This window comes from Lynx canadensis, chromosome A2, assembly GCF_007474595.2.
Source record: "Lynx canadensis isolate LIC74 chromosome A2, mLynCan4.pri.v2, whole genome shotgun sequence".
Classification (NCBI taxonomy): domain Eukaryota; kingdom Metazoa; phylum Chordata; class Mammalia; order Carnivora; family Felidae; genus Lynx; species Lynx canadensis.
Window position 1 is genome coordinate 3047441 of NC_044304.2, and position 27062 is coordinate 3074502.

The 27062-nt window shown below is 55.2% G+C and overlaps 1 protein-coding gene across 1 annotated transcript; it reads left to right on the forward strand.

Annotated features, from left to right (window-relative positions):
- CHAF1A (chromatin assembly factor 1 subunit A) lies at nucleotides 1-26486 on the forward strand. The gene is made up of 15 exons (XM_030336777.1): nucleotides 1-309; nucleotides 3490-3540; nucleotides 4335-5203; nucleotides 10080-10136; nucleotides 12424-12653; nucleotides 12803-12863; nucleotides 13191-13259; nucleotides 15787-16013; nucleotides 16553-16721; nucleotides 16866-16946; nucleotides 17408-17500; nucleotides 18422-18674; nucleotides 19354-19844; nucleotides 25220-25316; nucleotides 26008-26486. The coding sequence occupies exons 1-15, from the start codon at nucleotides 42-44 to the stop codon at nucleotides 26106-26108; spliced, it is 3117 nt and encodes a 1038-aa protein (XP_030192637.1). The 5' UTR covers nucleotides 1-41; the 3' UTR covers nucleotides 26109-26486.
- Nucleotides 26487-27062: the final 576 nt, after the last annotated feature.

A 27062-nucleotide genomic window follows, 5' to 3' on the forward strand; every position in this document is an offset into this window, starting at 1 on the left:
GGGAGCCATGGGGAGGAATAGAAGCCTCGACTCTCGCGAGGATGCTCCCGGCGCTCCCTTCTTCCCGAGGCGGGCTGTCACGTGACGCGGCCTCGCCCAATCGCCGCGCGGGCTGCGAGGGTCGCCGCGGTTCCCGCCAAATACGAGCTCGGCGGCCGCGGCAGCAGCGGCGCGGGCGGGAGGGCGAGCGGCAGTGGCCGCCTGAACGGAGCCCGCGCCACCGCCGCCTGAGGGGAGCTCGAGCCGCCGCCGGGGCGATGCTGGAGGAGCTGGAGTGCGGGGCGCCGGGCGCCAGGGGAGCGGCCGCAGGTCGGTTCGGGCCCGCGCCGAGGGGAAGGGGGGGCGCGGCGCGCGGCCTGCGCAGGCCGAGGTGGCGGTTGGGAGCGGACGGGCCTCCCGGCCCCGGGCCCGCTCCTCTTCGGCGGGCGTTTGGTCGGTGCGGCCGTTACAAGCTGGGCGAGGGCCTTCGCGACCCGCAGGGCGCCCTCCTTGACGTTATTGTTGCGCCGCGACCATTTTTTTCCCGGCGCTTTTGCGTCAGTTCGTCCTTCCAGGGCTCTCTGCGGTGACGGGTCGGTGTGGCCAGGAGGGGAGACTGAGGCCCAGGGAGGCGAAAGGGCTGGCTTTGCAGGTTGCCGAGTGCGTTTGTGCCCCCTGAACAAGTCGGACCGTGCAGCGGCCCTCTGGCCGGGTGGGGAAACTGAGGCCCGGGGTCACACGGGTTCGGGGACCAGAACGCTGCGTCTGCGGCTCAGGGCAAGCCCAGGTAAGAGCCCTGGCTGGTGGGATCGCCAGGGAGCTGGGACTCGGGGGTTCTTGATCCTGCCCGCCGTGCAAGGTGAAGACCTGTCTTCCCCTCCCCCACCCCATCTTGGAAGGGGGCTTTCTGGCACCTGGCAGAGCCTCCGAAACGTGGGATGGCGAACCAAGGAAGACCAGACTGCCTGTCTACCTTGCTTGACTCCCATTGTATCCCTAGCCCTTGACGCAATGCTTGGCACATAGGAAGTGCCCGACAGATAAGGGTTGACAAGGAAATCAACTAGTCTAACCCAACACCTGGGCCGCGTTGACATTGGGGGCTATCCTGTGCACTCCTGGGGTGTTGAGTAGCATCCATGGCCTCCGCCCATTAGATCCCTGTGCCAACCCCTTTTCCCTATTTGTGACACCAAATACGTATCCAGGTACTGCCAAGGGGCCTCTGGTGGGGGGCGCAGAATCGCCCCCTAGTTGAGAACCATTCCTTCAATTGTTTCCCGACTTTGAAATTTCAGAGACCTAAAATCCCTATAAATAAAGTTGGGGCTGATTGTCATCGACAGTCACTTGGTCCCGTAAGAATGTTTAATTAAAAAAAAAAAAAAATTAGGGGCGCCTGGGTGGCTCGGTCGGTTAAAGCATCCGACTTCGGCTCAGGTCATGATCTCCCGGTCTGTGAGTTCGAGCCCCGCGTCAGGCTCTGTGCTGACAGCTCAGAGCCTGGAGCCTGTTTCAGATTCTGTGTCTCCCTCTCTCTCTGCCCCTCCCCTGTTCACGCTCTGTCTCTCTCTGTCTCAAAAATAAATAAACGTTAAAAAAAAAAAAATTAAAAAGCACTCCCTACTGTGACCCTCCTCTCATAAAAGGAAGGGATGTTTAAAGGCTAGATAAAATTAGGAGGGGTGTAATCTTAGAATGAAGAGCATTGGTGACTACACACGAGTGTGTGTGAATTGTACGTGCACCGCTGAACAATCTGGATCCCTGGGTGGGCTACTGTTTTGTGTCAGCTTGTAGCTTTGGGGCCCAGGTCACTTGCCTTCCACTCGCATCAGAGCTGGTGACTCGGAGCCACACCAGTAATACTTGGGGTTGTCCTAGAAGTAAATGTAAGTAGCTAGAGATATGTATCTTCAGTTAAGAGGGGAAGAACATGACTTGGGTAACAGAACTTGAGGATGATGTTGTCTTGAATTGGGTAGAAAGGAAATGTGCGTCCTTGGGGTACTTTTCTTATCTTCTCAGCTTGGGGGACAGCCAAGGTTTTTAGCTTTTTACAAATGCTCCCTTGTATATATCTTTTACAAAACTTAGGTAGCATGCCCCAGGTAAGTTTTTTCAAGCCAGATATCCTAGCAGGTGTCAGCTTTCAAACTTACTCTAACCGATTTAAGGATATTTTTTCCAAAGACTTAGCTCTGTTTGCCGTCATTTCTGTATCAGCTCTGATATTATTATTAGATGCCTTTCCTGAGATTTTTTTTTTTTTTTTTATGCAGGAAAACATTCTCCTTTATTTTCTGACAGCACTTTAGCTCCAGCCTGGCAAGATTTATAGATTCTTATTTTAAAACAATAAGCTCTAGGGGCACCTGGGTGGCTCAGTCGGTTAAGTGTCCGACTTCGGCTCAGGTCATGATCTTGTGGTCCGTGAGTTCGAGCCCCGCGTCGGGCTCTGTGCAGACAGCTCAGAGCCTGGAGCCTGTTTCAGTTTCTGTGTCTCCCTCTCTCCCTGCCCCTCCCCTGCTCATGCTCTGTCTCTCTCTGTATCAGAAATAAATAAACATTAAAAAAAAAAAAAACAATAAGCCCTATTCTGATTTTATAGATTTGCTAGTGAGGAGGGGTTGGATTGGAGGAGAACATTTTGGGGTCGTTAATGGTGAAATTGCTAACACATTATTTTCTCTCATCTTTGCTTGCACTCATTCCTTTTTTCTTTTTTTAAAGATTTTTTTTTCAATTTTATTTATTCTGAGACAGGGAGAGAGAGAGAGAGAAAGACAAAAGTGAAAGGGGTGGGGGCAGAAAGAGAGAGAGAATCCCAAGCAGCTTCTACGCTGTCGGCGCAGAGCCCGACGTGGGGCTTGATCTCACGAACCAAGAGATCATGACCTGATTGAAATCAAGATTTGGATGCTTAACCGACTGAGCCACCCAGGCGCCCCATTGAAGATTTTATTCTTAAGTAATGCCCCACAACTGAGCCAGCGGGTGCCCCGTCATTCCCCTTTCCACTGTCCCTATTACCGTACTCGTTGGTTTCCCACCGAGTGCCAGTTCTGAGCTAGGTGCCGAGGGTGTGGTATGGAACTCGTCTCCCTGTTGTTACAGGCTTCCTGTTGGGAGGGAGACATAATAAACAATGTAACTTTCAGAGCGATGAGTGCCACAAGGAGATGAGAAGATGTGACAGTGTTGAGAGCAGAATTTCTCGACCTATTAAGATTTGGGGCAGAAAATTCTGTCGTGGGTACCGTCCTGTGTATTTTAGGATATTTAGCAGTATCTGTGTCCTCTAACCCCTAGATGCCCCCCCACCCCGCGCCCGCCACAAGACAACCAAAAATTTCCCTAAACGTTGCCAAAGGCCCTGGGGGTAGGGGTGGCAAACAAAAATTGCCCCCACGGGACAGCCACTTTGGACATATTAGGTGCTGCATATGCATTTACTACTTCAGGATTTCCACCTTTTAGTAACTTGTCCTTTGGTGCTTCTATTCGCAGCCATGGATTGCAAAGACAGACCAGCTTTTCCAGTCAAGAAGTTAATACAAGGTAGCTTTCTGGGAAGGGGTTATATACTGTTCACAATTTGTATCCTTCATGGTCTCCTCAGTTGTGTTTCTACTTTCCTTGGAGCAGAGGCCTTCTGTTGGGGTCGTCGGCAGGAGCATCAAGGGGCCCGTGGGGGGCGTGGGAGATAAACACTCGCACCTCCAACAGGAAGGAAACCCATTTGGTTGCATTACTGATTTCTTAGATTTCCAGGAGCAAATCCAGTGGTCACTGCCTTTTGTAGGGTTTCTCTACTTCAGCTCTGTTGACATTCTGTCCTGTATATCGTAGAGTTTAGCGGTGTCCCTGGTCACTTTGCCCATGTCATGACAACCAGTGACGTCCTCAGACTTCCCCAGACATTCCCGACAGGCACACCTTCCCCTGGTTGAACCACTGTACAGGAAGATAAATGCGTCCAAATCCTTCTGTGTGAGAAGGGTAGTATATCTGCCCTCAGGGCAGACCGGACCGTATACAAGTCCGTGGTTTCTGGTTTTTAAAACTCGGTATCTGGTTCCCTGTAGCAGCTTCCCTCCTCCTGTGGGGACAGATAGCAAGTTTGGTGTTGAGGGGAGTCACGTTAAGGGCAGCAGTGTCGGAGGTGAAAGGATTAGGGGCAGGGGCCAACTGGGGCACCCGAGGACAGAAGTGTTTTCTAGAGAAATCCCCCCCAGCCCCGCCTCGAGCCCAGCAAGGCTGATACTTGCTGAGCACGTGGAATATTAGAGTACTGATGAGCTGTTGCTCTCCTCACTTCCCCTGTAAAGACGGCCCCCCCCTCTCTGTTTCAGCTCGCCTGCCCTTCAAGCGCCTGAACCTTGTCCCAAAGGAGAAAAGTGAGGACGCGTCAGATGACACGAGGAGCCCTGAGGGTGCCCCTGCACAAGGCCGAGTCCCTCATCTAGAGACCTCTTTGGACAACTTGGAGAACAGCTGTCATATGGGTTCTGACATAGATTTTAATCCAAAACTTGTCAATGGGAAGGGTCCCTTAGATAACTTTTTAAGAAGTACAGTCAAAACCAGTATTGACCAGACCACGGTCATCACCGATTTGACGGAGGACTCGAGTGACCAGCTAGATGGCGTCGCGGCCCTTAGTAAACTAAAGTCTGCTGCCTCTCCCTCCGAGGAGGCCGTGAGTGGGGCCAGAGAAGAAGCTGGAGGTGAGAGGGGGCTGCCGGAGGCCAGTCTGAAGGACGAGCCGACGTGTCCCGAAGAGACCCTTTCAGACATTCCATGCAAAGCAGAGGAGGAGGGTGCTGGCTCCAGAGGTGCAGAGAGGAGTGGAGAGGGGCAGGAAGGCTCGCTCCAGAGCTGCCCTGAGCTGACAGGTGGTCTGAGAACATGCTCCGAGAAGGACCAGGACGGTTGGAGTGAAGCCAGGGGCATCCTGTTCAAAGGGAAGGTGCCCGTGGTGGTCTTGGAGGACATACTGGCTGCAAAACCTCCCCGAACCAAGTCTCCTCCCATGCCACCTGCAGACCAGGGCTTGCCCTCTGACAGCGAGATGCTGGAGTCCGGCCCCGAGGAAGACTCTGTTCTTAGCCACTCGTCCGGGGGTTCTTCCTCTCCTACCAGTTCACCCGAGGGGCAGTCTGCTCCCAAAAGGCATCCCAGCAGTCCCGGACCCTTCCCCACCTCCACACCCATCCGCAGAGTAAGTATCTCTGCTCAGTGCCAGTGTGGCAGTGCTGACAGGAGTCACCTGGGACCGCCGTGTCATCCAGGTGCTTGGTGGCCAAGCAGGTGGGGCCGCAAACAGATGCGGAATTCTTTCGATATCCAGAACCGTTAGGGGTGTTCAGGGGTGGCTCTGTTAGCCCCCAGCGTGTCAAGTGCCATCTTGGTAGCCGTGGTTGTTCACGCCTAACGAATGCTGCTGGTAACTCAGCAGTTTTAGTGACGGAACGGTTGTCAGCAGGCAACCATGAGCCCTCATGGCAAATGTGAGTTCCCTCCATTTCTTCTTCCTGTTCCGAGAGCCCCGTAAGGGTCTTGATGGTAAAAAGTCAGTCAGCGTTGGTGGAAAGGCCCCAAGGCCACAGGAAGGATAAACTGGGGATTCTGTAGGGTCAGCCCTCGTCCGCCTAGCCAGCCATCTGAAAACCTCCCCCAGAGCAGCAAGAACAAAAGAAAAACTTGGCACCGTTTTTCAGGCCCACAGAAGGATGGCCTCTGAAATGCTTGTTGGTGTCACCGCTTTGCGATGAGCATGATGACGGCTGTCTCTGTTCTCATCTGCCCATAGGGTCTTGGGGTTGAAACTGGTAATATCAGTCAAGAATCCAGAGGTGTGTTTAACGGTGTTTTGTTTTGGGTTTTTGGGGTTTTTTTGTTGTTTTTTTTTTTTGGTTTGTTTTTGTATTGGTAGAATTTTTGTTTACTTTAGGTTTTTGTTTTTGTTTTTGTTTGTTTTAAGTAAGCTCTACGTCCAGCGTCCGGAGTCACCCATCCCAAGGAGGCTCTGTGCTGTGAGCACTATCAGTGCAGAGCCTGACGCGGCGCTTGGGGCTCGATCCCACGAACCGCGAGATCGTGACCTGAGTTAAAATTAACCAACTGAGCCACCCAGGCGCTCCCCCCGGCCCCCCCGCCGCTGTTTGTTTGTTTGTTTAATGTAAATTAGATCCTGGTTGGATCATTCAATAGCCACCTGCTTGATTTGACCTTGCTCACTTTCTGAAATTTGATCTCTGGAGGAAAAATTATTTTTCTAGACGATTTCATGTCATTTGTATCCTGAGAGGTGCAAGAGAGAAGAAGAAAATCGCTTTCACTTCAGGCTTTCAAAATATCAAAAGTGGAAGTCTTTTTTTTCTTCTAAGTTTCTGAATGTTGCAGATGGATGTACATTTTCAAACTTCCGCCTGAGCCATTAATCAGACTCTCAGAATCAGGGCTGAAGTCCCTTTTTGTTGTCAGCCATCTTGTTTGGGTCAGCCAATCGCTTGAAACCCTTCCATTCCGCTGCTGCTGCTTTGCAGAAACACTGTCACGTGACATGGTGCAGCCAGTTAGCCTCGAGAACAGGACGTGTACACGTGTTTCCATTCTTCTTAATCACTTCATTTTTTAAGTTTGTTTTTGTTCCCACAGCAAGGCCCGAGAATCGGGAAGTGACATAGTTGGGCCTTGTCATGAAACAATTCGGTGTCTGTCTGCTGGCCCACACAGCACTCCAGACAGCTGAGAGTGCTCAGCTGGGAAGGCCTGCACCTAAGATGCTCGGTCTGACTCTGAACACAGGCTTGCACTTTTGAAATGCTCTAGAAGGCGGTGTTCTCACACAGCTTTGCAAATAATCGTACGCTGTGAGTGGCCAAGGTTCAGATGACCCCAGAGCCTGTGGCAGAAAATTGCCCCTGCCGCCCACAGGTGGGCTGGTCCATCACAAGGGTAGAGGTAGCGCCCCCTGATGGCGGTCGACACCAAAAGGATGAGCAAAATGAGGTGATCATGGGGAGCCTCTGGGCGCCCAGAGGGCCACGCAGCCTGAGGAAGTGGCTGGAGACAGACCATTTGCAACGACACCCGCAGCCTTGTACTTTATCGCCTTCCCCTTCTGCAGCAGGAGTTTTCATACCACTGTAACATGTTCGGTTTTATTTGGCTCTATCATTCCTGGAGTTGGTACTGTAAGATTTTTGCACTGGAATCGCTAGGCATTCGCTGGCCCTGTATTGTGTGTGTGTGTGTGTTTGTGTTTCCCTTTCAGGGCACTTGTTAAAATGCAGATCCTGTTGTCTCTTCCCAAGGGAGTCTGATGTAGTCTACCCAGAGAGCTTCATTCTGTTGGGGTTTTTGTGTTGTTGTTTTAAGTACTCTCAGGGTTCTAGAGAATCTCACTTTGAAAAAACAGTCATTTATGAACACCTATTTTAAGTAATCCAGGGTCAGATTACAAGTCAGAAACTAGCCAAAAGGTTGCTATTTAGCAAGAGTGTTTTACCATTTGGGATAGAACCATTTCTCAAGTTTGTTTGCATTTTAACTGTCATTGATCCTCCTTTACTGGAGATTCAAGATTATCTTTCCATAAATGATGATGTTGATACAGCTGTGTTCCTGGAATCTTTGCATCTATACAAATGAACCCAGATCGCTGGAACTTTTCCCTGTAGAACTTAAATGACACAAGTATTAAGTTCTTCGTGTTTAAAGAACATAAAGGAAGCATGCCAGTCCTCTCTGGCCCCCCTGTCTCTCCTGGGAGGCTGTCATTTTACGTTTCTCTGTGTGGTGTATGTGAGGCCTCCCTTGGGAATATACAGTGTCATTTTGTTTCCTCACCTGAGCCATGTGCTGTAAATATGTTTCTTTTTCATTCTGGGGTGTGAAATCATTGGGCTGGGATGATGTATCTCTTGTTAGCTGCCATATCTTATACCTCTCGTGTGGACAAACTTTAGCTCACAGACTCACTCATTCTGGTTGGTGGATGGTTCCATTTCTCATTCTCAGCCAAGACAGAACAATGTGCTTCCTTCTACATGTTTCCTTGGGCTGCTGTGGAGTAGAATTTCGAGGTCCCAGGAATGCACACACTAATTTTTGCCTGCTTGCCCTCGACTATGGCCGGACCAATTTGGGTTGTATCTCTTCCCTGTGATTGGGTTTTTAGCTACTCCTGCATGCCCACTACTCTGCACCTCGTTCGCTGCTGCTTATGAGCTAAGAGATGAGGTCTCCTTATGTATAAAATCAGAACAAGCAGCTCTGAGAGGATCCTGCCAAATAAAGTACAAGAATGTTCATGCATCTAGTTAAATCAGTATTGACGACATGGGATAGTTGATGTGTGTATTTCAGCTTCCTTCTGGGATCGTGGATCTTGTTTTTGGCAGCTGAATTCCAAATAGGTGACACATTCGGCCTAGACTTGGAGAGAGCTCCATGAGCACTTGGGCCGAATATCAAGGAGATAACGTTATATCAGACCAGGAAGGTCCACCTGAGAGCCCAGGGAAGCAATAGATATGGGTTCTGCACGAAATCGTAATTGCTCTGATTGCTGGACGTCCTTAGTCGGCTCCTGGGCATCCTGTCAACTCTGCTGTGCCTGGACTCAGCACGCCGGGAGGGGACGTTGAATTTGCAACTGAAACTCACCACGTGCGGGCAAGACTGACCCAATGTGCTTTCCCCAGGTGCTCTCGCACAGCAGTCTGGATCGCATTCAATACTGTAAATTTGAACGCACAGGACAACGACAGATACAGCAACGTGCAGATTCTGCTGTTCAGTCCTTTATGGTGGGGGTGAGGACCACAGGCATGGCAGGCAAAGTGACTCTGGAGAAGGCAGGTGCTTTCTCTTAAGCCCTTGGTAAAACCGCTTTGGTAACTGGGCGTTTGCGCTGCTACGTGCTTAGTGCAGACAGGCTCGAGCACAGTGTGCGTGGCTTTCATATGCCTCTGCTCAGCCATTTCCTAAGGGAAGATGTAATTCACAGTGGGAAGGATGTCTTGTTGAATGTATTGGTCTGTAAGTTTTATCCTGGAAGAGGTTTTGGACTTTCCCAAATAGATCATCGCCATGCAATTTTTGTCAGTGTGTCAGAGCGTTTCAAGAGAAACAGGCCTTTGGTTTTTCAGTTCCACGTCAGTCCCATTTTTTGGCTGCCCCTCCAAGGCTCAAAGGAGCCTGGGCAGTTACTGCTTTTCTGGCCTGAGCTCTCTCTCCTCCTGTTCGGCCAGCTGGTGGTTTGGGTTTCAGGATTCCCCGCTCTGGAGATAGCTTAGGCCAGTGGTCTGAACTTGCTCGTACTCCTGCCTGAGGCCACGCCGCCAGCCTGGTGAGTGAACCCAGCGGTGCGTCTTGGTGAGTCCTCCCAGCCCAGGCTCGCTTTGCAGCAGGATGGTAGGGAATGTCATACTCTAGGATGTAGGGGGCTAGACCAGATCGCCACCTCTGGCAAGCTGAGCTTTTCTCCTGAACATTCACTCCACTTTCTCGAAGCCGCGCTAGGCAGAGAGTACGGATTATAGGTGTGTTTGATTTAATTCATGTCGTGTTAATTTTTACGCATTACCTACAGAATGTAAATACAGTTCCCGACATCAGCCACTCTTGGAAAAATCTGAAGGGGCAGGACTGCTGGGCTGCAGGCCAGTAAGAGCTCTGTCCCTTTTGGGCGGGGTGCATCCTCTGTCCTCTGTCGCAAACCCTTCTACTCCGTGTCACCTGCCTGACACCGAGGCTGGCTGTCCACTGCATTTATTTTTGAGCCTGCCCTGTTTTTCCTCTGGTTGGCCCCCTTCATTTTTGTCATCTGTCTCCTCAGTCTTGTCCCCAGAGGCATGCATGTATGTGTTCATTGCAGGTCACGACCTCACTAGGACATTTTAGTGTTTTGGTTCTAATTGGTGGAAACTGGTCACTTGGAACATTGTAGCCTTTTCGTAAAGAAGTTCTTAATCGTGTGAATCCCTTATCCCCGCCCCCCTTTCTTGCCCAAAGAAGTGTGTGATTTGTTCTATGTGATGTAGTGACTGAAACAACCTGTGTTGAAAGAGAAACGTCTCTCATTTCAGATAACTAAGAAACTGGTCAAAGCTTCTGCAGAGAAGGAGAAGCTCAGACTGCAAAGAGTAAGACATTCCCCTTGAAGTAGAACGTTAACCTGTGCTTTTTGCGTTAAACAGTAAGCAAGCGGGGCGCCTGGGTGGCGCAGTCGGTTAAGCGTCCGACTTCGGCTCAGGTCACGATCTCACGGTCCGTGGGTTCGAACCCCGCGTCAGGCTCTGTGCCGACTGCCCAGAGCCTGGAGCCTGCTTCCGATTCTGTGTCTCCCTCTCTCTCTCTGCCCCTCCCCCATTCATGCTCTGTCTCTCTCTGTCTCAAAAATAAATAAACTTAAAATAAATAAATAAAAGAAACAGTAAGCAAGGTCCTGTTGTCCCCTTTCCCCGCTTGTCCTGACCGTCACTGATAGTTGCTTCATTTCACACAACTGTGCCCTGGGACTCGTGGGTCGCGTCATTTTTAGCTTTGCTAAATCGTCCGAAGATTCTGCTCATAGACTTTTCTCTTATTATTATTGTTGTTACTACTGGCTGGATAGTTGGGCATCCCATTGTGGTTGAGCCTTGCCTTCCAAAGGATCCAGTCCCTCTCCCTGCGTCCCAGGCCCCTTCCCACCTGCTGTGCTGTTTGGGTGGCCCCGACACCAGACGGGTGATTCGTGTGCGGCGATCCCTTCTGAGGCTTCACTTGTGTTTTCTGGGGTCACCTCGTGTCACACACTGCAAAGCAGAGCACTTTTTTCTCATTGCCGTGGAGGAGAGGGCCAGCGGGCGTCTCCCCCACGCCAGCTGGTGGAAGGGGCGGGCCGTGTGCTCACCGGCCGCTCCCTGTGCCGTGCACCTCACGGTGGCATTCGGCCTTTGTGGGTCAGATCTTGATGGCGTTTTTAGGGTTTATCTCATTCTTTGTCGGAATCTCCGAGGTGGGGTGGGGATGGAGACGGGGCTCCAGTGTGGCTGATTTCCAGAAGCCTTGTCTTATTTAGCAATGAGAAGCAGGGCATCCCCTTGCACAGACACTGTTGGTGTCATTACCATCCCCAGACCAGACACCTTCTTCAAGTGTCCTGTGCGTCACAGGAAGATGCAGAGGAAATGGTGTGAGAACTGGAACAGTCCAGACGTCTCTCGTGGCATGCCGCCATGGCTTTTGTTAAAGCAACCAGGGGTTTCTCAGGGCAGAGGGTATAGACAAGGGCATAGTCATACGGCTAGACGAAAACTGAGTTGCCAGGGTCCTGATGTTGGGAAACCCATTTCTGATGGAAATGGGCCTTGAAAGTGACCCGCTGCTGTGGCAAAAGGAAGCAGCTCTCTGCCTGGCAGGCCAGCTTGTTCAGGAGGAGTTCAAGGTTACAGAATAGCGCAGTGCCTCAGGCCATGTACCAGCTGTTTGGAATGAGGAGCCGATGTAAAGATAAAGTCATTTCTTGCTTTTACTGTTTATTCTCATTTATTTCCCCCTTATTTAGCACATTCCTGCTCCTCATCTCATCCCGTTCTTCCATTTCAGAGGAAATAAAACCCTATAATCTTACATGGTTTGGGGAGGAACGAAGGAAAAATGCTTTTGTTTTAAAGATAGAGAAGTAGAACCTATAGGCATTTCTGTCTGTATTTTATCACGGCTTTCTGGTTAAATAAATGTGGTTCAAGCCTAACAGCGGGTAGCCTGGAGGTGGTTTTTTTTTTTTTTTTTTTTTTTATTAAAATTTTTTTAATGTTATTTTTGATGACAGAGACAGAGCATGAGTGGGGGAGGGGCAGAGAGAGAGAGAGGGAGACACAGAATCCGAAGCAGGCTCCAGGCTCCGAGCTGTTGGCACAGAGCCCGACGCGGGGCTCGAACCCACAAACCTGTGAGATCACGACCTGACCTGAAGCTTAACTGACTGAACCACCCGGGCGTCCCTGGAGGTTCTTCTTTAATTTTTTTTAATTTAGTGAAAAAGAGAGTAACTCTGGCCCACGTTTATACATGCTATTTTGAATGAATCTTAAACTTTCCTTAAGGTTTATTTATTTTTGAGAGAGAGAGAGAGCGCGAGCGGGGAAGGGACAGTGAGGGAGGGAGTCACGGAATCGGAAGCAGGCTCCAGGCTCTGAGCCGTCAGCCCAGACAGAGCCCGACGCGGGGCTCGAACCCACGGACCACGAGAAGCCAGATGCCCAGCCCGCAGCCACCCAGGCACACCAAGATTCTTACTTCGAATTGCCAGCAAGGTCCCTGACAAGAGGCTGGTGGCCCTCATCTTTCTCCCAGCCCGGGGAGTGGGGGGAGGCGGCTTGGGCGGGTGGCTGGCCCTCTGGGAGACGCGCAGGGGCCCAGCCGCGCCTTGTCTCTCGGCCGCAGGACAGGGAGCGTCTGGGCAAGCAGCTCAAGCTACGGGCAGAGAAAGAAGAAAAGGAGAAGCTGAAGGAGGAGGCCAAGCGGGCCAAGGAAGAAGCCAAGAAGAAGAAGGAGGAAGAGAAGGAGCTGAAGGAGAAGGAGAGGCGTGAGAAACGGGAGAAGGATGAGAAGGAGAAGGCGGAGAAGCAGAGGCTCAAGGAGGAGCGGCGCAAGGAGCGACAGGAGGCGCTGGAGTGCGTGTGCCCTGGGGGGGGGGGCGGCGCTGGGGGCGGGAGCGTGTACCCCCAGGCCGCCTGGGACCCTGGAGCGGCCTCTGGCGAGCTCAGGCTGGCTTGGTGTGCAACCGTGCCTCTGGGCTGAAGCTGTGTCTCACGTCTCCCAGGGCGAAGCTGGAGGAGAAGAGGAAAAAGGAAGAGGAGAAACGGTTGCGGGAAGAGGAGAAGGTAGGCTGTTCTCCCGGGACTGCTGAGTTCAGTCCGCTCGACCGCTGCCCGGCGTTCCTTCGTCTTGGGAAGCCAGGTGGCCCTCGCAGGGACTGCCACGTGTGCACATACCCTCCGGTGGCCGGCAGGCTCCCCGTACTCCGCGCCTGGCATGGAGATGGGCTGGTGCCCGGCTGGGGCTGGGGTTGGTGGGTTTCGAGAGCAGACCTCAAAGTGATGCTTTCTGCTTAAAAATGCCGGGGCTCCCCTTCCGGGGGCCTTCGGCGTGTTTGCAGACACACATTGCTTCTCTCCATTTCTTTGTGCTTCTCTTTTCTTCCGTTGCAGCGCATTAAAGCAGAGAAGGCTGAAATCACGAGGTTCTTCCAGAAACCAAAGACCCCACAGGCCCCCAAGGTGAGCAGCCGGCCTCCTCTGGCTTGGCTTTTCTGTCTTTGGCCTGCTCCTCCTTTTGAAAATATCAGGGTATCTTCTGGCCAGCTAGCTTCCCTGTCAGCAAGAGGAGGTCCCCGCTTGCCTCCTGGAGGGAGCTCTTATTTCTGGTAGAATCCGGAGGCTCAGTATTTTGTCGTCTCGCCAGGCGAAAAGTGTCAGGTTTGCTCAAACTACTGCCAGGTGTTTGGAGGTTGCTTCCTAAACAGTTTTGCCTTAGCAGCTGTCGGGGAGGATGTCCGGGAAGAGCCAGTCCTCACCCTCAGGGAGCTGACGCTCCAGATGGGAGGCAAGACTAGGCATAAAAGGACAGTTCGGAATTCAGCACAGAATTCGGCTTCCTCAGCCTGGCATCTGTCCCCTTCTACCAGCGTCTGCCTCCAGAGACGCCAGGCTCCCTTCCCCCTCCCTCCATGCTCCGGTCGGGACCCATCTCCCCCAGTGCAAGGGTGTCCGTCTAACGCTTTCTCTGCATTCACATCCCTTCATATGTTTGTGTGTTTATACACGTGATAAATCACGAACTGTCATGTCCCTGCTTTGTTTTTGTAGCCGTATCTTGGAGTCTCTCTGTGCTGGTACGCTTGGGTCTGCTTGTTCTTTCTATCGCTGCTTGCGCTTTCATAGTGTGGATGGCGTCCCAGTTTATATGTCCATTGCCCTGTTGATGCCCCATCAGGGGCACACGGAGTGTCACTAACACTCCTCTCTGTACCTGTGCCTTCCTTTAGGACAACCACCTAGAAGCGGGCCAGACGCTCGTTTTTTTTTTTAACTTCACTAACCCAGTGGGTCAAAAGAAACTGATATCCTTTTTCACTTTACATTTTTCCTTGGTTCCAGGTAGACATCGTTTTGTATTTGTTTACCATTTTCTTTCTTCTGTGATTTGCCAATTCCTATTTTTTGCCCATTTTTCCTCAAGGTTGGCTTTTCCTCTGACCTCTGGGAGCTGTTTTTGCAGCCAGGATTTTCATTCTTGGTGATACGCTCCCTCTCAGTCTGTTACCCGCCGTCTAACCTGCTCGTGGCATCTTCTGTTGTACAGAGGTTTTTGTTTTAATGGGAACATTGAAGATTTTTCATTTGCATGTGGTTGCAGAGCCTTGTGTACCCTGTGGCCATAGACGGATACGTTCTCTTTCCCGGTGTGTGTTGTTTTTTGTTTGTTTGTGGTTCTTTTGTTTTAGTTTTTGCTCGTTGTGCTTTCATGTGGAGTCCCTTAGCTTGGCTGATCTCTGTAGTTGTCGTGTGGGGCACGGCCCTAACTCTGTCCCGTGTGGTACCCGGTGTCCCAGCACGTGTTCGTCAGGGAGGCGGGCAGTCTGCTGCTTCTCACCTCGGGCTGTGAGTTGGAATCACGAGGGATTACAAAGTCATGGGGCCTGGATCCCGTCCCAGAGCATCCCACGAGCCTGGCGTGGGCAGCGGGGATTTCGGCAGCCCCTGGACGGCCTGTTACGTGGCCGTGATGCAGGCTGTCCGCCGCAGCACTCTTTCCTCCGTGAGGTGGAAGCCTGGCTTTCTGATACGAACGTCACGGCCATGGTCTGTCCTCCCCACTGCCCGTGTCCTCGTGCACTGCCAGCTTTGGGATCCACTGACAAACACATTGCTGGTGCCGAAGGAGCTCTGGGAGGGGACACTAAGCCCACCGGAATCTGCGGTGGATGTGACTCTTCGGACACAGATGCTGATGTGTCAGGTCCACGGCAGCCTCTGGTGGGGTCGGTGGGGGGGGGGATGGGCTCCAGGCCGTAAGCCAGGCTGTGGTGTGGCTCTGGGTAAAGTCACTCTCCCAGGTCTCGGTTTCCTCACCTGGGAGCTGCTTTTATCACTCACCTCCCCCCTTCTTACTTTTCATTATTTAAGAAACCCTTTTTTAATGTATTATTTTCATTTGTTTTTTATTTTGAGAGAGAGGGGGTGTGCATGCACAAGTAGGGGAGGTGCAGAGAGAAGGAGAGAGAGAATCCCCAGCAGGCTCTGTAGCTGTGTAGAACCTGACATGGGGCTTGAACTCTGGAATCGTGAGATGACCTGAGCCAAAGTAAGATGCTTAACCAACTGAGCCACCCAGGCATCCCTCACTGCTACTTTTTAAAGAGCCGTGTTTATTGAGGTGTTGATAGGAAAATTCGCCCGTTCAGTGAGGCTGACAACGTGTGGGACTCCACGGCACCCGCGTAGTCCAGATCTAGAGTATTTCTATCACCTCATGGGGTTCCCTGACAGTCCACAGCCTCCTCCCCCCATCCCCAGCCCCTGGCACCTGCTGAAGTGACCTCCAACCCCGTAGGTTTGCCTTGTCCAGAAACCCGTGTAGGTGACGTCACATGGCATGTGGCCTCTTGTGTGTCTCCTGGGACTTCCCAACCCGGGTGAATCTGAAGAGCAGTGCGCTGTGTGTCGAGCGGCTCGTCCTCGCGGCTGCCGAGAGGCGGCCGTCCCAGCACGCGGGGGGGCCGTCACACCCTCTTCTCCATTTCAGACCCTGGCCGGCTCTTGCGGGAAGTTTGCCCCCTTTGAAATTAAAGAGCACATGGTCCTTGCCCCTCGGTTTCGGGCCGCCTTCGACCAGGACCTCTGTGATCAGTTGGACCAGCTCCTCCGGCAGCAGAACGGCGAGTTCTCCTTCCTGAAGGATCTGAAAGGCCGGCAGCCCCTCAGGTCCGGACCCACCGTGGTTTCCAACCGAAACACAGACACCTGTAACAGGTTAGTGGCCGGGGGGCCGGTCGTCTACCTGTTGGTGAAGTCAGAGCACAGTCGGAGTGGCCGGGAAGGGAGGGGCCGGGACAGAGCCCTGGGTCCTGGTCTGCTGCTGGCTTGGCTTTGGGCCACTTGTCTCTCTTCGGGCGTCCCATGAGCTCTTGCAGCCCCGCGTGCAGTGGCTTTGCAGGAAGCTGCTGCTGTGGATGGAGTGCGGATTCCTGTCCTGGCTTCCCGGACTCTCGGGGCAGGGATCTTGGTTCCTTCCGTGCCAGCCTCCCTGGGGGACGTTTCCCCGTTCTTGTTGGTCTGCTCATTCTGCACCACCCTACTTGTATCGATGCTGTGGGCCAGCAACTTAGCAGTCTTGTTTCTCCCTCCTCGTCGGCTTTGTGTCCCTGGAGTAAATGCTCCTCAGCTTCGTTGGGACCAGGCGGTCACCCGTCTTCGTAAGACGCTTACAGCCTGCTTCCTCGGGAAGCCTGGGTGGCAAGCGGGCGCGTTGCGGGGGAGGCGCGTTCCTGAGTTTGCTGGCTCCCCCTCAGCGATGTGGTGATCGTGGAGAGCGGCAAGGTCGACGGCGTTCCCGAAAGGAAGAAGTTTGGCAGGATGAAGCTCCTGCAGTTTTCCGAGAATCACCGACCGGCGTACTGGGGCACGTGGAATAAGAAGACGACCGTCATCCACCCGCGGGACCCCTGGGCGCAAGACAGGGTGAGCGCGTGGCAGACCTCCGACGGTCCAGGCACGCCGTCCGCGTTTCCTTCTCGTCTTGCCTTTTGGACGCGGGTCTCCTGGATTCCACGAGTATTGTCGCTTTTCTGCTCCGACTGACGCACGGTGCCTTTGTTTTCCCAGAAGCTCCTGGACTACGAGGTGGACAGCGACGAGGAGTGGGAGGAGGAAGAGCCGGGAGAGTCCCTGTCCCACAGTGAGGGGGTGAGCACCTGCCCGCGCTGGCTTCAGGCTTCGCCCGGAAGGCAGGCCCCGGGCTGAGTCCACTCGCACACGGCCCCCGCTTGGCCCACGGGGTTGCCTGAACGTTTCGGGCAGCCTCGAACGTCCCCATTTCCAGCTTGTCTTAGGAAACCTTACCTGGTGACACCAGCCCGCTTGGCAGTGGAGGCAAGAAGCGTCCCCCACTGTTACCTGGGGCCCACTTGCCCCCTGGTCCACTGTGGTCTCCGCACCCCCCGTCCCCGTCTCGCATCTGGGTGGCTTCGCGCGCCGTGTGGTACCTGACGCCGGCCCGCTGTCAGCCACTGGGATCGGTCCCCAAGTTTCTCCCGGTGCTTGTGGCGTCCAGAAAAACGTCTGCCAGGTGTTCGCAGATTCACGTTCCAAGCGAAATCGACACTCTGGGGCTGCGTGTCGTGAACGTCCTTTGTTTTCCTTTTGAGGATGATGACGACGAAGTGGGAGACGATGAAGATGAGGACGATGGCTTCTTCGTGCCCCACGGGTACCTGTCTGAGGACGAGGGGGTCACCGAGGTGAGGGGGCGAGCGGGGAGGTGACGGTCCCCGAGAGAGCTCGGCCGGGCCCCAGCCTGGGGCTGTGACAGTGATGCCATGAGGTTTGCGGGTCAGGGCACTAAACCGCGTCGGGTCTGTTTACGTTTCCTTAGCTAAGGTTGGAACTTACGAGAAGACGTGCAGTGAGCTTTAACAATTGGCACTTGTAAATCCATCACCCCAAATGAAATCTCGGACTTTTCCATCTCTCCAGGAGGTGCCCCCGTGCCCCTTGGTTAACCCCCAACCCCCACCACTGACTTTCTGGACCCTGCCAGACAGTGGAACTTTCGATGGCCTGTCGGGATGCAGTGTTTGGGCAGTGGAGAAACAGCCCCGGGGCGGGGCGGAAGGGGGTAGGTTTTGTGTCTCCAAGTCAGACTGGAGGGGTCGATGCGTTTTACACGCTTCCAGCTAGCAAGGTAGGCACGTCTGAGGTGCCCACGAGCTCACCGGTGTTTGAGAATGGAGCCGGGCCTGGTGTGGAAGGTGCCGGGCCTGGCGGTTGAACTGGGCATGAGATTTGGGGTTGGTGATTTGAGAGCCTTGGCATGACATACTCACCAGGAAGTCCCGAGCGGCCTTGAGAGGCTTACTGGTGACATTAGGAAAATACCTGAGACTTTTGCCGGTCGTGGCCAGAGGGAATGCTTCCAGACAGCAAGGGGCACACGTGCCAGTCATGGTTGAGTCTAGGGAAACACTCTGCCGTTTCCCGGCTGGTAGCATTAGAAGAGGGGTGCAGGACGCAGTGGGGCCTGGGGGTGCGGCGGCCCTGACTGCGGGCGGCCCTGCGCTGCCCCAGCACTCTCTCCTTCCTTCTCACCGGTCCGGAGGCGGGATGAGAGGGCACAGGGCCCCCGGGGACCCCAAAGTAAGCATTGTTCTCCCACCTGCAAGGAGTGTGCCGACCCAGAGAACCACAAGGTTCGCCAGAAACTGAAGGCCAAAGAGTGGGACGAGTTTCTGGCCAAGGGGAAGAGGTTCCGCGTGCTCCAGCCTGTGAAGATCGGCTGCGTCTGGGCGGCCGACAAGGGCGGAGGCGCCGACCTGAAGGTGCTCCAGCAGTTCACGGCGTGCCTCCTGGAGACGGTCCCCTCGGAGGAGGAGCAGACGCCCAAGGCCTCCAAACGAGAGAAGAGGGACCAGCAGAGTGAGTGCCGGTGCCCGGCGGGAGCGGGAGCGGGAGGGGGTCGGGCCCCCGGCTGTCCTGGGCCCAGGAAGACTTTGTTAGGTGTCTGGGTTAAAACGTGCAAGGTCTTTCAAGAGACAACGAAAGCCAGTGCTTGCTGAGCGCATCTGTTCACCCTTTAATACACCAGCCACACAGGGCAGCTACTTTAATTAGCACGCTTCCCCGGAGAGTGTGGCGGCCATAACTAAGGAGAAATAGGCTCGTGGTGTCAGGCGTGGTGGTTCAGCCAGAGACACCCCCCCCCCCCCCCCCCGCCCGGGAAGCTTGGCCTTCACAGACTTTCTGCGGCTACTTCCTGTGTCTTAAACCTGCCCTCAGAAGGCCACCTGAGGGCACCTGGGGCTCAGTCAGTTAAGCATCGGATTCTTGGTCTCCGCTTAGGTCTTGATCTCAGGGTTGTGAGTTCAAGCCCTGCCTCGGGGTCCACACTGGGTGTGGAGCCTGCTTTAGAAATAAAGTTGTGGTTTTTTGTTTTGTTTTTTATTAAAAAAAAAAAAAAAAAAAAAAAAAAAAAAAAAAGGCCCTCTCGAAGCTGACCGTGTGTCTTAACCTTGGTGACCGACCAGGGAGCAGCGTGCGATGTTTGTTCTCTTTCTCCTCATGTCTCCCGCCCCCCTGTGTCCCCTTCCCCTGCCAGTCTTGGCCCAGCTGCTCCCGCTGCTGCACGGGAATGTGAACGGAAGCAAGGTGATCATCCGGGAGTTCCAGGAGTGCTGCCGCCGAGGGCTGCTCGGCAAGGACACGGGCAGTCCCGACAGCAGCTCCGCCAGCCCGCCGAGCCCCGGCTCTTCCCGCCCACAGACCCCCACCAGCAGCGAGGACGCCGCCGTCCCCTCCAAGGCCAGGCTCAAGCGGATCATTTCTGAGAACTCGGTGTACGAGAAGAGGCCTGACTTCAGGATGTGCTGGTACGTCCACCCGCAGGTGCTGAAGAGCTTTGACCAGGAGCACCTGCCCGTGCCGTGCCAGTGGAGTTACGTCACCGTGGTGCCCTCGGCCACCAGGGAGGACAGTGGCAGCATCCCGGCCGTGGGGCCCGGCCAGGGGACGCCCATGTCGCTGAAGAGGAAGTCCGCGGGCAGCATGTGCATCACCCAGTTCATGAAGAAGCGCAGGCACGATGGGCAGGTGAGGGGCGGGGCGGGGCGATCCCCCCCCAAGGGCTTTCTTGTTTGCAATAAAGTGCAGTTTTTAGAGCCGTTGTAGATCGGCGGCAAGAGTGATCAGAAAGCATAGCGGTTTCCCATACGCCCCCCTGTCCCCAGCTGCAGTTTCCCCACTGTTGACCCGGCGCCAGAGCCGTGCGTCTGTCGTCACGGACAGCCTACGTCCACGTGTCCTCCTCACCCAGAGTCCCGGTTGACGTTAGGGGTCCTGCCTGGTGCTGCGTGTTCTGCGGGTTTGGGCAGGCGTACGATGGCGTGTGTCCACCACAGAGCACCTCCACGGACCTGAACGTGCCCTGGGTTCCGTCTGCTCATCCGTCCTTCCCTCCACACTCCGGGGGACCACGCATCTGCTGTCCCCGTCGTTTTGTCTTTTCCAGAATCACAGGCTTGGGTGCACACAGCGTGTAGCCTTTTCGGATTGGCTTCTCGCGTCGCTCTGTGTGTGTCCGATCCTTCCGTGTTTTTTCGTGGCTGGATAGCTCGTTTCCTTTTAGCACCCGACAGGTCCCGTGCAATGACTTTTTAGTTTAGTTTTTTGTTTTGTTTTGTTTTTAACTTTCTAAAAATAATTTTGAGAAAGAGCAAGCATGAGTGGGGAAGGGGCACTGGGAGAGGGAGAGAGAGACAATCGCAAGCAGGCTCCCCCCCCACTGTCATTGTGTGCGTTGGGCTCGATCCCACCCACGAACCGTGGCTGTGATCTGAGAAGAAATCAAGAGTTGGATGCTCAACCAACTGAGCCACCCAGCCACCTCCAGTTTTTAGTTTTTTAAATCTCTTTTTGCTTTTACATTCACTTAACGTGACTAGTAAGCATTTATTCTGCATCAGGGACCCTGCTAGAGTTTGTAGGCAGCGATGAGCAGAACCCATCGGATGGGAGGCACAGATAGGAATTTGTCACAGGAATAGTGGCCTAATCACAAACAGGCAGCTCGGGAGCAAGTACCCAGAGCAGAGTGTGGGGACCTGGGGGGTGGGCGGCCTCCTGGGGACACCCGTGTGGAGTGGCCTCCGGGGCCCTCTGCGTGCCCCGAGGGGCAGGTGCCCCAGCGGCAGCCTTCGCTGATGTTGGGTGTGTCTGTTTTTTTTCCTTCCTGGACCGTGAGTGTAACGAGTTTCTTTTCTATCCCGCCTCTGAGTCTCACTGGAAACCTATTTTCAGGATGAGCACTGGGTCCTCGTTTTAGGCAGGCAACTCAGAGTTAGAGGTTTTATGGGGATGAGACGGGGGGGGGGGGGGGGTCTTAAAAGTCAGGTCTCCTGCTCACGTCCAGTGTCCTCTGCAGGGGAGGTGTGGCTTGGGGAGCTGTGTGCCAAAGGCCGGATGGTGATGCCCCCTCACGCCCCGCTCCTGCCCACTGCTTCTCTGACATTAGTCACCATCTGGCTTAGGAAATAAAGTGGCCATTAGAACAGGGAAGCAGGAGAGATTACTCCCGGGGGGGTGTCAGCCCACCTCCCTGCTGGCAGCAGACAGATGAGGCCTTTGGTATGTTGGTTATTGTCTGTTCTTTTTTTTTTTTTTTTAAATTTTTTTTTTTTTTCAACGTTTATTTATTTTGGGGACAGAGAGAGACAGAGCATGAACGGGGGAGGGGCAGAGAGAGAGGGAGACACAGAATCGGAAACAGGCTCCAGGCTCTGAGCCATCAGCCCAGAGCCCGACGCGGGGCTCGAACTCACGGACCGCGAGATCGTGACCTGGCTGAAGTCGGACGCTTAACCGACTGCGCCACCCAGGCGCCCCAGTTATTGTCTGTTCTTAAGTCTATTTATTTATTTTGAGAGCGAGAGAGAGCGCACAAGTGGGGGAAGCGCAGAGAGAGAGAGAATCCCGAGTAGGCTCCACACGGTCCACACGGAGCCCCATGCAGGGCTCGATCTCGTGAACTGTGCTATCATGACCTGAGCTGAAGTCGGACGCTTAACCGACTGAGCCACCCAGGCGCCCCAGGCCTTTGATACGTCGTAAACCTTCCTTTTAAACTGTCCGTGTTACCTGTCCTCAGTGCAAGGCTGTGTGCAGGGCTCCGCCTGGCCTGTGGACACGGCTTATACCATGGGGAGCCCACTGGGTTAGGGTCGGGGCCTCAGACCCACAAACACCTTCCTTCCCTGGACCTCAGCCGAAATGAGCCAAAACGAGAGAAGAGGGACAGCAGAGTGCGTGCCGGTGCCCGGTGGGAGCGGGAGCGGGAGGGGGTCGGGCTCCTGGCTGTCCTGTTGGATCTGTTTTGTGTTCAAGCTGTGCTTGAGCAGTAGGACCTTTTCGTGGTCCGTGCTGGTGTCACCCAAACAGTCTAAGGAGGAACCTGAGTGTGACTGGCTCTGGTTGAAAGCAGCAGTGGGAACCTGGCTTGGAAATGGCTGGGCTGGAAAACAGCCTAGTTTGTCCCCCTATCTGAGCAGCCTCTGCAGGCCTCTGCCCTTCTGTCGTCCCTCAGGGCCCTGCTGTGTCCCTGTCTGTTTCACTGGGGTGGGTGAGAGTCACACGTCCTCGCGTGACGGTCACGGCTGCGTCCTGAGCCCCACTGTGCTCTTTCACCCGTGGTCGTCCTCATTTGTGTTCACGACCCACGTTTGCACGGAAAACCTTGATTTTAGCCCCTGTTACGTGTTTCCTTACATGCCAGGTACTATAGTAGGCACTTCACATGAATCCCCGTGTTTCATTGGCGAGATGCTTCATCATCTTACTGAGACACCAGGAAAGAAAAAATGCTCCCAGTTAACCTAGGGTGACCCCCCAGGGGACTTGTGGATGCATGAGAAAGTGTGTGTCTGGGAATCCATGAAATGGGGAGTCTCAGCTGATGATACATGTGAACAGCAGCCCCGTGCTTTCGTTCCCCGTTCACGGGGGAGGCCTTGCAGAGGCTCAGCGGCGTGGGGAACTCAGCCGAAGGCCACACGGCACGTGAACCACGCTCCGGGCCCTGCGTGCGGCTCACCTGCTGTCCCTGGGGGTCTAAAACTGTTCTGGACAGAAGCACCACTCAGAGCAGACCAAATCTTTGGAGTCCTGGGCTTGCTGGACCCAGTGGTTCTGACTCAGTAGGTCTGAGGGAGGAATCTAAAGCCTGCATTTAAAAATTTTTTTTTTTTCAACGTTTATTTTATTTTTGGGACAGAGAGAGACAGAGCATGAATGGGGGAGGGGCAGAGAGAGAGGGAGACACAGAATCGGAAACAGGCTCCAGGCTCTGAGCCATCAGCCCAGAGCCTGACGCGGGGCTCGAACTCCTGGACCGCGAGATCGTGACCTGGCTGAAGTCGGACGCTTAACCGACTGCGCCACCCAGGCGCCCCTAAAGCCTGCATTTTAAAAACCCCTCAGGAAATGGCACGTGACGGGCCCAGGACCACAGTGTGGGCCTGCACGGTGTGTGCGTCATGGGCTGAGAAGCCCGGAACACCCGGCTCTGGGGATGCTCTGGGAGTGGTTCCGTGGGCAGCTAGCCTCGCCCCTGCTCTGCAGAGTGGGACACCCTCCTCCACGGTCCCCTCGTGTCGGGCCACCGGTAACGGGGCCCCAAAGCCACGGCATCAATACAGGAGGGTTTGTCTCAGCAACGAGAGGTCCTCGGCTCCTGTGCCGACCGGCTCCGCGTGTCCCGCTCCCTCCTTCCTTAGTATGTGGCCTTGGTCCTCATGGTCACAGGATGGCTGTCGCCCCTCCTGCCCCCAAGACCGAGGTGGCAGAGGCTCCGTTCAGCTGGAAAGGGACACCGTCCCCGACAGACTTCCTCCTGAGTCTCTCTGGCCAGAATCGTTGGCACAGCCCATCAGCTGCGGGAGAGGCTGGGAAAGGGACTGCCCAGCAGCCCCCAACAAAACCCCGGCTCTGTTTTAGAAGCCGGGGAGGGGGGAATGGCTTTGGGGCACGCGCTGAGCAGGCCCCCCACTGCACGGCACCCACATAAAGCGGGAGACCCGGGTAGACTTCTAGAAGGGAGGTTGGAAGGCGCAGGAGCACGTAGAGTGCTTCCGCTTGCGTTTCGGTAAAGCCGCCGGTGCTTCTGTACCCTTGGGGGTAGTTGTCGCAAACCCTAGGGGTGTGCAGATAGAGCTTTTAGACTGGGTTGGGCTGTTTTCATTTGTGGGACTTTAAAAGTCTGTGTGAGTTCAAAGTAGCCCCGATACGCGTGGGTTCACCAGGTGCCCTGGTCAGTGAGCTGAGCAGGCCGAGGAGGGGCACCAGTCCTGCCGCCGGACGTCTCGTGCGGCCCTAGGGTGACGCGAGCTCTGCGCCTCGGTTTTAGTTTAAAGCGGGCGGAGGTTCTGTGTTCCCTCTCCGGTCAGAAGTCTGTGCTCAAGATGACCCGGAACAGGGTTCTTCCCAGCTGCCGAGCTTTGCCGTGGCCACACAGTGGGACTCGGGGTGTCCTCCCGGAGTCTCCCCGGTGGAAGCCTGGCCCGTCCTGGAGGGCTGCGCTTGGTGGCTCATCTGAAAACCTGCGGAGCCATGGGAAGCCTTGTTCACCTGCACTCGCGTGTCCCGTCTGCGGGGCCCGTGAGCGGGGACGATGGGTGGGTCCCTTTTGCCTGGCAGACCCAGCCGAGCGCCTCCTGAGTGGTGTAGTTGAGGGCCGGGCCGTCTGTCCTCAGCCCGGGGATTCTTTTGACACAGGTGGTTGGGAGTCCCCCTTGGCGTCCGGCCGTTGGCAGCACGGCTCGCTCTGGGGGCCCTTGTCGTGTCCGTGGGGCTGCCCGGCTGGGCCCGGCGGCAGTCTGCACACCCCTAGTGGCCTTGTGCTGTCTGTCACCCCTTCTCCGGCAAAGGCAGATTTCTGTAGCGGAGAAGTTCCAAGAGTGTTGTGAGAAATAGGCCTTCTGTTGAAATAGGCCCACCTCTGCCTCGGCTGGTTCTTTGTCGTTCACAAAGGTGCCCGTGTGGATGGCTGGTGTTTAAAATCAGTCCTCCCTTTCACGCTTTCTGTCCTCTCTGGTGAAAGCCGATGGAAACGGCTCCAGGATGTCGGTGGAAATTCTGCTGTCAGTGGAGGCCCTGCCTGGCCCCCGCCCGCAGTTGCTTGGATGGTGTTGTCCCTGGCAGAAGTGATCTAAGCATGAGTGAACCAGAAATCCAGGTCTCTAAGTCAGAGACAGTTCGCAGATAATGCTCGTGGTAGTTTTCGGAGATCTGAGTGAGGTCTTTTGACAGAAACTCCCCGTCCCCCAGGGTTCCTTTGCGGATAGGCTCTCAAGCAGACTCCTCAAATTTGTTGCCAGAACAGGTGGGGGGGGGGGCACAGCAGCCCCCCTGCCCCACCCGTGGCCCGTCTGCTTCTGCTGCTGCTGTTGATGGCCTGTGCGCCCTTGTCTGTCCAGGTTGGAGCTGGGGACCTGGATGGGTTCCAGGCAGACACGGAGGAGGAGGAAGAGGAGGACGGCGACTGTGTGATCCTGGACATCTCGGATGTTGGGGGTGAGAAAGGCCCAAGCCCTCCTCTTTCATCAGCCTGGCCGGAAGGGAAGAACGTGCCCTTTTGCTCCCACGCGCCTCTTGTCTGTAAACAGTGAGGCTGCGTGATGGGACCCCAAAAGGCACTGGGTGGGCCGGGGTGGGTGTGGGCAGTGGGTTCCAGTGCGGGCCCTGGAGGGTCTGACTGGTCTGAAAGCTGCCGTGGGCACATCAGGACTGGACTACAGTAGCCGTAGCAGAAACAGGTGCAGTAATGGTCTGGCATTTGGGCGCTGACCACGTCGTGGCACTTCCAGAAGCTTCTGAGAGAATCTACAGTGCTGCCCCTGTGGCGTTGACCTGTGGGCTGAGTGCCATGAGGCAGAGTGGTGGAGTCCCGGGGTGGTCTCGGCCGTAGACAGGGCTCAGGGAGACCCCGGGGAGAGGTGGGAGCCCGGTGGATTTCTGGGGCGGGGGAGGGGGGCAGGGGGGATCGGAAGTTCAAGGGTCAGTTGTGAGGACAGGACGCACAGCAGGGCTGGTATGGGTGGTGAGGGACGCTGAACTGAACTTGCTGAGTGAACTAAGGAGGGGACGGGGTCTGAGGGCAGTGAGTACAGCTGTCTCGAGGGGGTATGTGGGGGACAGCAGCTTGAGCCCCTACCCGGTGTTGGGGTGCGGTCGGCTAAAGCCCCCTCCCTCTCTTGCCTTGCAGAGGCCCAGGCCCCGTGTGGAGCCGCTTCCGGAGCTGGGGGGTCCGTGGGGACGGACAGCAGCGAGAGTCCCCCGCCCGCCAGCTCGCTCGGCCCCTGCTGAGCGCCCCACCGGCCCGGTGCGTGCGTGTAGGGTGGTTTAGGGACTCACAAACGCCCCTCGGATACTTGAAAGCCCTGCGCGTCTGTGTGAAGAGCACTTTGTCCTGCTTCGAGACCTCCCCTGAGGTCTGGAAAGTTTTACATAGGATGCTTGATTGGTTCCTTTTGACACTTGTAAAAACGTCCCCCCCAAAAGCTGCATATTAATCTGCCCTTGAATAAAGCATTATCGCGATGTGAGGACCTGTACAGGGAAAGCCTGGTCGCGCCCTGCGGGCCCCGGAGCAGGCACTGTGATGAAATGCTTGTAAATGAGTTGGAGCCCGCTGCGGCTCCCAGACCCCGTGTGGGTGTGTATAAACTTATTGTCCAGCCCTGACCCGGCGCGTCTGTCGTCTTTTCGGACACATCGTTTCTTGTGAGCGGGTGTGTGCTGTTACCTGGGGCCTGGGCCGCCCCGCTGCCCGCGCCCAGCTGGCACGCCCCTACCCCACGCGTGCCTCTGTCCTTTGTGTAGAGGCCTGCACCTTGCGAAAGCACCATCCCAGCTTTGTTGTGCAGTCCTCACCCCCGTGCTGACCTAGCTCAAGGTGAAGGCTTCTCAGAAGGTACGCACGCCAGCCAGTCCCCCCTGCCCGTCCCTGAGGGGAGCAGTCCAGTCCAGTCCAGCCGCCGGGACCCGAACTGTGCTTCCAGATCAGCATCGGGGTCGGGCCACAGCTTGGGAAGAGCGTGCAGGTGGCTGTGGGCTCCTGGGCCCTGGTCACCGAGGCCCTGAAGCGGCTCTGTGTTGGGGCTGTGGCAGGCCCCCCAGAGGCATCTGAGCGCGTCGGAGACCCGGGGGAGCTGAGATCCTGGCAGAGCTCGTGGATTCCGTTCAGCCTGGGCTCCCCGTTTCTGTTCCTGCCGCCCCCACGGGAGACGAGGGAGGCAGCTGCCGAGTCCGTGTTCTGCA

Excerpts from the sequence above, each read along its gene's own strand:
- CHAF1A (XM_030336777.1), top strand. The coding sequence starts at position 42 with ATGCTCCCGGCGCTCCCTTCTTCCCGAGGCGGGCTGTCACGTGACGCG. Across the intron at positions 12,654-12,802 it reads GAGCGACAGGAGGCGCTGGA|GGCGAAGCTGGAGGAGAAGA; the intron begins GTGCGTGTGCCC and ends CACGTCTCCCAG. Across the intron at positions 13,260-15,786 it reads AGACCCCACAGGCCCCCAAG|ACCCTGGCCGGCTCTTGCGG; the intron begins GTGAGCAGCCGG and ends TCTCCATTTCAG.